General features: G+C 41.5%; 1 protein-coding gene across 1 annotated transcript; it reads right to left on the bottom strand.

Annotated features, from left to right (window-relative positions):
• Positions 1-401: 401 nt before the first annotated feature.
• On the bottom strand, positions 402-2,312 carry LOC106567371 (transcription factor HES-4-B). Its single transcript, XM_014136532.2, has 4 exons — positions 1,937-2,312; positions 1,650-1,745; positions 1,443-1,530; positions 402-1,327 (listed from the first exon to the last, which is right to left on the bottom strand). Exons 1-4 carry the CDS (start codon positions 2,042-2,044, stop codon positions 750-752), a joined length of 870 nt encoding a protein of 289 aa, XP_013992007.1. The 5' UTR covers positions 2,045-2,312; the 3' UTR covers positions 402-749.
• Positions 2,313-9,810: the final 7,498 nt, after the last annotated feature.

Here is a 9,810-nt window from a genome sequence, read left to right as displayed (position 1 = left end):
CAAATGGCTATTTTAACTTTTACGCACAAGACTAAACAAGAAGATACTTTTTTTAGTAACCTTTATTTAACTAGGCAAGTCAGTTAAGAACAAATTCTTATTTACAATGACGGCCTACACCGGCCAAACCCTGACGACGCTGGGCCAATTGTGCGCCGCCCTATAGGACTCCCAATCCCGGGCTGGTTGTGATACAGCCTGGATTTGAACCAGGGTGTCTGTAGTGACACCTCTAGCACTGAGATGCAGTGTCTTAGACTGCTGCGACACTCAGGATTCCCAAAATATACTTAATATGAACTTTTACGCATGGACCGTATAGAAACAAAAATATATCCTAAGCTTATATAACTATGCTCTAAGTGTGTTATAGAAGTGATATGGAAGTAAAGACAAAATTATTAATTTCTGAATTATTCAAACTGATTTATTAGGTCAATGGGCCATTGTCCAACTTCAATTTCCAAACATAAAACGACAAACAATATAAAAACACACAGCTTTGGTATAACAATCAATATCAACTTTGTACAAAACTAAATCGTTCCATAAAAAGTACTTAATCACAAACATTTGAATAAATCTTCCATTGCATGGACACAATATTTATCACCAACATCCAAATGTTGGAATCAGCCAATAAATAAACAAACTTTTACCATGTCCAACAAAGGAAACGATGTCCCCTAGAACGGAACTATTTACTTCATAAAAATAACCTTCTTTTTGTAGTGTCCATCTCAACCAAACTACCAGGGTCGCCAAACAGGCTCAGTGCTCTCCGAACCTGTGCAGACACCGACAGGGCTGACCGCCTGAGGCACACCGCTGAATGATGTCATCCCATGGACAGGGGATCCCACTACTGGCGCAGAGCTGCCATGGACAGGGCTGGCGTTGACTGTCACAGGCACACCTGCGTTAGCGTACAGAGGGATGACTGGGGTTGATGCTGAGGCGAATGAAGGGTTGGGAATCAGGAAAGCAAACTGTCCATCGCTGGCGGGCACAAGCTGGAACCCGCCGAAGACTTTAGGTGACATGGCTTCGGTGGGGCTGAGTTTGGAGCCCATAGAGGCACTGTTGGGCAAGGTAGAGGGTAGCTGCACGTGAAGGGGCTGCGCGAGGTGAGCCTGTTGATTTGGGGTTGGCTGGGGGTAGTTCATGGCGATCAACTGCCCTAGGCAGCCAGACAGGTGGTTTAGAAGCCGCGACCTCACCTCCGTGTTCACCCCTTCGCTGGTTGATAAGAAGCGGGTGACCTCGTTCATGCATTCGTTGAATCCCGCCCGGTATTTACTGAGGACGGTAGTGTCTGCTGACAGCGCTGCCGAGACAAGAGAGAACATTAGAAATCGTGTTTTTTCGATGGAAATATAAAACCCTTCTAAATAAAGTGTAGGGCAGATGTTGTCAAATTAGATATTTGCAATTTAACTTACCAGTCATCTGCACACGCTGTAAATTTCGTAAATGCTTCACTGTCATCTCCAGAATATCGGCTTTCTCCAGCTTTGAATGTCTGGAACTCTGTGGATAACAACATAGCAAAAGGTAAAGGCTGTGCATTGACCCACAATTAAATGCCAGGAAAAATGAACATAACAGTGATTTTAAATTGTTAAATCATTTCAATTATTTAGACTTACATCTTTTTTAAGTGCATCGAGAATGAGAGTCTTGAGTTGGCCAAGGCTTTCGTTTATCCTCGCCCTCCGACGTTTCTCCATGATGGGCTTTGAGGACTGCAAAATAAATGCTTCATATTAATTGCATGTTCATGGATAAGTCCGAGTGTAAGCCTTTCTTTTATCTCACAAGTACAATCTGGTTAGCCTCCTAGGGTAAAGTTTAATTAGCAACAACGTTATGCCTCCTAGGCTATCAGATTCATTTTAAATCCATCGGCAGTTATAGACATTTAGCCTAACGTTACCTTTCTATGCTCGCTGGCATTCTTAGGTTTGTCTGGAGTATGGGATCCATTTGCAGGGGCACCAGCAATAGGGGATGCCGTTTGCTTCTCCATGGTGTCGGCTGGCATTTTGGATTAAATTATAGAAAAGGTATATCCTTTTGGAGAAGTTGGAAAAGGTGGAAAAAGTTGCAATATCACTGCCGCCTTTATGTTTAGATCAAATCGGAACCCGTGTGAAAGATATCCTACGATAGTCACGTAGAAGTGAGCAAGTCCCACTGATCAGCTATATCACTTGTTATCACCGAACTGTCATTGGAGTATAAGAACGTGCTCGGGTTCAGGCTCCGTTGGGCAGGTCGAGTCTGCTCTACCGCCGACACACGCCAGCGGTACTTATAGGTGGTTCGCATGCTCCCAGTTCGTGTGAAACCCTCTCTGCATTCTTTCCCACACTCGTCTCAGCCAATGGGCATGCGGACTCACCCATTGGGCGCGGGGCAGACCGCTGATTGGACAACACCCCCGCGGGCTGTCAGTCACGCGCTGCTCAATCAGCCCTAGAGGGACAAGCAACAAAGCGGCGAGTGCAGTCGGCCTGGCTGTGAAGTGATAAGGGGAATTGGGGAAATGCGCTGGCGGTTTGCTCCAACTTCATACGCTTCAATAATGTATGCTTTTTGTGTTCGCAAAGATTGTCGATGCTTTGAGATACTATATAACTACAAAGCCTCACCATGCTTTTAATATTATGTTGCTATAAATAGCGTGTGTTATATTCATATCATTCCGAGTTTTGAATGTTTCATTTCAATTATTTTTTAAATAGTCTATATCCCAAATGTCGAAAATATCATATTTTCTTAAATGGTTGAAGGTAAGAATATAGCCTACGTTCAAAAAAGTGTGTGTGGGCTTTATTCTAAAGTACCCAATAAATACATTTTTTGCCTACGATTTTAATGTTCAAGTAACTTTTACGCAAATATGCGTAAAATGCCATTGTATTTTGATAAATGTAAGGGGAAATTGTAATACTTCAATGATATAGTTTAACATTTCATTATGTGCCTCTAAGGAGAAAAACAGCTGTAATGACACGCGAGACGGTTTGGAGCAGCACGCAGTTATCCAATGGCAGACGGCCACTTTATGCAAATCTAACTGAGCTAGGTCTTATTGGCTGTGAGAACATCCATGTGTCAATAATTCCTGCGCGGGAGCTGTGAACGGGCGGGGGAAGAGCGATGCGACATCTGTCCGCGTGCCAGTCGCACTGTGTGCGCCTGCTCCATGCACTTCAGCATCCACTGAGCACGTGCCGAAACTGCCTTCCCTGAGGGACTTCTCTCTCAAGCTCGTTAGTTTCTCTAGAGAATGGAAGCATGTTCTCCCAGTCTTCTGGCACGTAGATTATAATAACTATGGTATGTCCATATAAACCAACAGGTCATTAGTTGGTCAAAGATAATGCAACAGAAAACATATTTGTAGGCTACAAGTCCTTGGAAAATGTTTTTCACATTACAAAATGTTGTAACAATGACAGCCACAGCTGTAAAATGTTGGAAATCAGTTGAAGAGTAAATTAGTTTTGTGCCAGGGCCAGGAAGATCCTATATGAAAACGGATGAGTTGTCTGATAACTTAATTTCGGACATGTATACCTAATGTAGGTTACAACAGTAGCCTAGCCTATATTATTGCAATTTCAGTATGCCATTAGGCTACAATACAATGCAGAGCACACAACACATTGAAAGCAGAAATATAATAACATAAAATAATGTAATGTAATAGCCTAACATAATAGCATAAATAATATAACTTTTGAGATTGACTAGGAGAATGGCATGAGAGAGACTGAGTTTAGGAAAAGGGCGCCATCTATTGGAAAAATTATTCTCACTTTTCACATCCAGAACAGTGAGCTATGTGCTTTCTACCAAAGGTGTTCAGCGGTTTACCTCTCAAAAGTAGTGTACTGAAATATCAACGCCTAATCATGAATGATTGTTAAAAAATAACATATCATTCTCATGCCAAACGTTTCATAGCTGGGGAGGACAACATCTTTGAGTGCATTCGATGCATTGTGAATTCATCGAGAAGTGAAGGCAAGACGGGGAAAAAATAACCTATTTCATGTGGACAAGTAAGCCTGTCACTTGTCTACAGTGCATGTATTTAACGCTGTATTTCTGACCGTCTATACACATGATCAGAGAGGATGTATTTCTGCATAAATTGGCCACAAGGTGGCACAGTGTAACCCACCTCAATAATTTAATCATTGAAATGAAATGGTTTAAAGTTAAGAACTTTGTCTTCTGCGGCACTGGAATATTTTTATTCATGTTTTTGTTAAAAGTCAATATGACATGACTGAACATTTGAATTAAAGAAAAAGTAATGTATGCTTAATCATGGCAGAATGAAAGCTCCACATTCAGTATAGAAACATCCATTTATCCCCCAAAATGTAACAATCAATCCATTTTCTCAACTATCACTTAAAATAGAAACACACACTGTAGTACTTCAATCAAATGAAGAAACAGTTTCATATCTAACAGATAATAGACCTAGATTTATGTGTGGTTTTAACATTATTTACTTCCAGGATAGTACCTTTAGGAACATAAAAATACATGTAACAGAAAAAAGGAAATGGCTCAAAGAATGAATGGCATATCGCCACATTTAAGTCCAGGTCACAATGGATGTATTACAACTTGTGAGGAGTCTGTCTGTCTGTCTGTCTGTCTGTCTGTCTGTCTGTCTGTCTGTCTGTCTGTCTGTCTGTCTGTCTGTCTGTCTGTCTGTCTGTCTGTCTGTCTGTCTGTCTGTCTGTCTGTCTGTCTGTCTGTCTGTCTGTCTGTCTGTCTGTCTGTCTGTCTGTCTGTCTGTCTGTCTGTCTGTCGAGATATATATATATACACTACATGGACAAAAGTATGTGGACAATTGCTTGTTTAACATCTTATTCTAAAATCATGGGCATTAATATGGAGTTGGTCCCCCTTTGCTGCTATAACAGCCTCCACTCTTCTGGGAAGGCTTTCCACTAGATGTTGGACTATTGCTGCGGGGATTTGCTTCCATTCAGCCACAAGAGCGTTAGTGAGGTCAGGCACTGATGTTGGGCGATTAGGCCTGGCTCGCAGTCGGCGCTCCAATTCATCCCAAACGTGTTCGATGGGGTTGAGATCAGGGCTCTGTGCAGGCCAGTCAAGTTTTTCCACACCGATCTCATCAAACCATTTCTGTATGGACCTCGCTTTGTGCACGAGGACATTGTCATGGTGAAACAGGAAAGGGCCTTCCCCAAACTGTTGCCACAAAGTTGGAAGCACAGAAGCATCTTGAATGTCATAATATGCTGTAGCGTTAAAATTTCCCTTCACTGGAACTAAGGGGCCTAGTCCGAACCATAAAAAACAGCCACAGACCATTATTCCTCCTCCACCAAACCAAACTTTACAGTTGGCACTATGCTTTCAGGCAGTTAGTGTTCTCCTGGCATTCGCCAAATCCAGATTCGGACTGCCAGATGGTGAAGCTTGATTCATCACTCCAGAGAACACGTTTTCACTGCTCCAGAGTCCAATGGCGGTGAGTTTTACACCACTCCAGCCGATGCTTGGCATTGTGCATAGTGATCATCTTAGGCTTATGTGCAGCTTGTCGGCCATGGAAACACATTTCATAAAGCTCCTGACAATCAGTTCTTGTGCCGACTTTGCTTTCAGAGGCAGTTTTCTTTTTAGTGAGTGTTGCAACCGAGGACAGCACTCTGTGGTCCCGTTTTGTGAGCTTGTGTGGCATACCACTTCATGGCTGAGCCGTTGTTGCTCCTAGATGTCCACTTCACAATAACAGCACTTACAGTTGACTGGAGCAGCTCTAGCAGGGCAGACATTTGACGGTGCCACTTTGAAAGTCACTGAGCTCTTCAGTACGAGCCATTCTACTACCAATGTTTCTCTATGGAGATTGCATGTTGCATTTATATTTTTGTTCAGTATATACAAAAGAGTAATCTTAAAACCCCTGTCTGAGTTCATGGTCCAGAGTTCACCACAATTCTGTTGACAAGCACCAAATGTAATAAGAGTTTGTTAAGCTTTACTCCTGCCTAGGACCTGGTGGCGTATCAGTCATTGTTCAAGAGCTCTAGTCCTGGTGGGTCAGCTCTGTCAGAGCATTCTGGACATTTATTTACCCAAGATCCACAGGTCTCAAGGGCCAGCTGTGTGTACTTGAGCTCACGTTTACTTTATTTGCTTTGGGATCGGCAAATGATGTAGACTGAATTCTATGGGGTTGGCAGACCACTGCCCACTAGGCCTACTGCATTGGCATGTTTAGGGATTTCACTGTTTGAATGTTGTTGGATGACAACCCATGTGGCTAGTCTGGATTCTGTCTCCAATCTTTTTTTTTTGACTTTCTGACCATTGAAATGACCAAATGATTCAAAGGCTTTTCAATTGACTAAGGAAGGCCAACTTGAAACAAATGAACATCCATTATTCCGTCTACATTCCGGCATTTCAAATGTGGACGTCTTTGTGGTACACAACAAAGAAAACAGGAATCCCCCTCCAACTGGTTGAAACATTCCAAATGCCTCCGATCATTATTACGTCCTTGAAACACTTGTTGACACTGACAATACCAGCCGGCGGAATGCAGAGTACAGGAATCACTGTTGAGAACGGATCTAGCCTACATTCATCAAACAAGTTGAGCCAAAAGTACTTGCTGTTTGACTTAAGTTTATGAGGGCGTTAAGAGAACCGGGGAGATGAAAAGACCAACAAGTATGGGGCTGTGTTTTCAGATTAAACACAGTCCAGTAGGCTGTTGTCCGAGTTTGGAGCGTGCTCAACAGCTCTTTTTCACCAGCGCCTGGTTAGTTTGTCGTTGGGTAATGAGCCACCCTCTGCTCTCCCCCATATCTGTGTGCAGAATGCAGGAAATGTAGTAAATTATATCTGTATTAGCTGATGTTGATCAGTCAATCCGCTAGCACATTATTTAATTGCAGTGCTCGTACTTGTGTTTACTATGATCAATCCTCAAACTATTGTAGTAACAATGCATGCAAAGGGGACTTGTGTATGTTCTTCATCCAGATTGCCTACTGTAACTATTTTACAGGGTCCAAACAAGGCAGAACAAGAGAGCAAAAAAATTCACCTGAACTTTATAAAACTAAAAAAAAACAAAGATTATTACCCTCCAGGTGTCTAATGTTAGATAACTTCCTGTGCCAATTTCTCCGCTTTTAGAAAAAAGTAATGATGAACTGTTCCCTTGTGTTTATAGAATATGTTTGACAGAGTGAGTACTTGCTGCTGGAAATGCTGACACATTGGCTTTGAGAGTGCAGGTGTAGTTCATTACCATGAGGTTTGTTATCCTCTACGGAATCGGTGTCCCTAAACCGGGACAGTTGTTGCTCAATATGCGATAATGTGACTAGAATGACATTGTAAACAACAGCCAATTCCGGGACATATGTAACCGATGTGAAATGGCTAGCTAGTTAGCGGTGGTGCGCGTTAATAGAGTTTCAATCGGTGACGTCACTCGCTCTGCGACCTTAAGTAGTTGTTCCCCTTGCGCTGCAAGGGCCGTGGCTTTTGTGGCGCGATGGGTAACGATGCTTCGTGGGTGTCAGTTGTTGATGTGTGCAGAGGGTCCCTGGTTCGAGCCCAGGTTGGGGCGAGGAGAGGGAAGGAAGCTATACTGTTACACATAGACATGTTTTATATGGGCAGAAAGCTTCAATTCTTGTTAATCTAACTGTCCAATTTACAGTAGCTATTATTACAAAAAATACCATGCTATTGTTTGAGGATAGTGCACAACAACAAAACACTTTTATCACGGCAAGTGGTTTGATACATTCACCTCTGAAGGTAATAATGTTCTTACATTCAGTAATCTTGCTCTGATTTGTCATCCTGAGGGTCCCAGACATAAAATGTAGTGTAGTTTTGTTTGAAAAAATCTATTTTTATATTCAAATGTAGGAACTAGGTTCTACAGTTTGACCCCACTGCTGTCTCTGGCAGATTTGGGTATGTCATTTTAGGCGGAAATTGAAAAAAATTGTCCGTATGAAATAGGACTTAAAAAAAAAAACGTTTATTAGACAGTCCATAGAAAGTAAAGACGCTCACGTTTGCTCAAAATAAATACATTTTGACAGCAGTATCTTGGTAAGTGTTTTCTGCTGTGGTTGATAGGTGAGGAAATGTGCCAAAATTGGGTGCAGACAGAAGTGTCCTTTCAACAAAACTTTGAACCATTAACAAAACAGTTCAGACAGTAGGCTTAATTTCTTTCAACTACTAACAGAATTCTTAAACTAATATCCAAATGTGCTTTTACTTTGAGTGATTATATTTTCGGTTTTAGAACCAGACAGGGGAATAACAAATGACAGCATTACTCGTATACAAAGGGCTTGAACCAGCCAAACTTAGCCCACTACTGCAGTGCAGCAACAAGTTTGTTGAGTTGGATCCTTTTCTCCCACCAGACACAGCTGAATAAGAACTCCTGTGGTTGCTGCCTTCACCCCTGAATTAAGTATTGGATTATGCAGAATATCAAAATAAGCACGTCTGGAATCCTTACGGAATCAAATTCAATTGAGTAAACATTTAAGAGTAAACGTATCGACTGATTTATTGTTAAAAGAAAGCCACAGCTATTTCTCACCTAAGATATTGGCTAAAGATGTAAAGAGATTTTCTCTTGGCAGGGTAAGATATCTAATATGTATTGTTGCTAGGGATTTCTTAAGACTAGGCATAACTTGATGTATTAAAGCTTTTTTTTTACATCCCTCTTTGTATTGGTATTAAAACATCTTATTTCCCTGGTCTAGCTGTTCTTGTTTGATGTATTACCAGCTCTGTTGGGTGTTTTATAAGATGTAAAAATTTGAATTCATTAATAAAAAGTGGGTGATATTTCTCATAGCGTGACGGGGGGTGACTGCATTCAAAGACTTCAAAGCTGAATGTTAGCACCACAAACGTGAGAGAGAGTGGTATTTTCCGTGGACTTTCACTTTATTCTTTCTTAATCTCATTACTCCTTGTATTGTTCTCATACCTGCAAAAAAAAAAAACTTGCCTCAATTATATTTGCTTCGCTTTTCAAGCAGTTTGTTGTCATTCTGCCATCTGCAGACCAGCATGTCCCAGAACAATGTGATGCATTCACAGAGCTTCCTTGGTTTTCTGAGCAGAGAGCGACTCCTTTCTCTCGCTTCTCAGCCCAATTCATGGCTTTCTTCTCCCTTTTAAGTGGGCTGTTGATGAGGTTAGCCTAATCAGATTAAGTCAACTCACATTGGTCGCCGCAGTTTGTTTTCCTTCCAAAGGCGTCCTGACATCTCCTATACGTTTTCTTTATCCTCCATCCTGCTTTTTTTGTGCACTTTTCATCAAGGCTTCCAACCAATTCCACCAAATCTTTTGAGCGCAGCTTCCAATGGACTCCTTTATAAACCTCAGTACGCCAATGATATAGGTTATTTAGAATGGGTCACTACACTGCAATACTTTGGGGGAGCGCTTTAAAGTTGTGCAATGACGGATTTGGACATTTCCACTGGTGTCTGTGTAAAGAGGCTGAACAGCACACATTAGGAATATACAAAACACCAAATTAAATTCTGGAAATCACTGGAACCTTTAATTTGATTCCCAAATAAATGTTTGAAGGATGTTGTATTAACTACAAGACTTAACACAATCTTCCCTGATTTCAAGACACAGAGATAGGACCAACGTTTTCAATGCTGGTTGTTAACTAGTCTTTTAGTGCAATAGGCATCCATTGTTTAGAGTGCATTAATAGATGTA

Source organism: Salmo salar, chromosome ssa13, assembly GCF_905237065.1.
Source record: "Salmo salar chromosome ssa13, Ssal_v3.1, whole genome shotgun sequence".
Taxonomy (NCBI): Eukaryota; Metazoa; Chordata; class Actinopteri; order Salmoniformes; family Salmonidae; genus Salmo; species Salmo salar.
The sequence above is the reverse complement of the archived record's forward strand: the minus strand, read 5'-3'. Positions and strand labels throughout refer to the sequence as shown.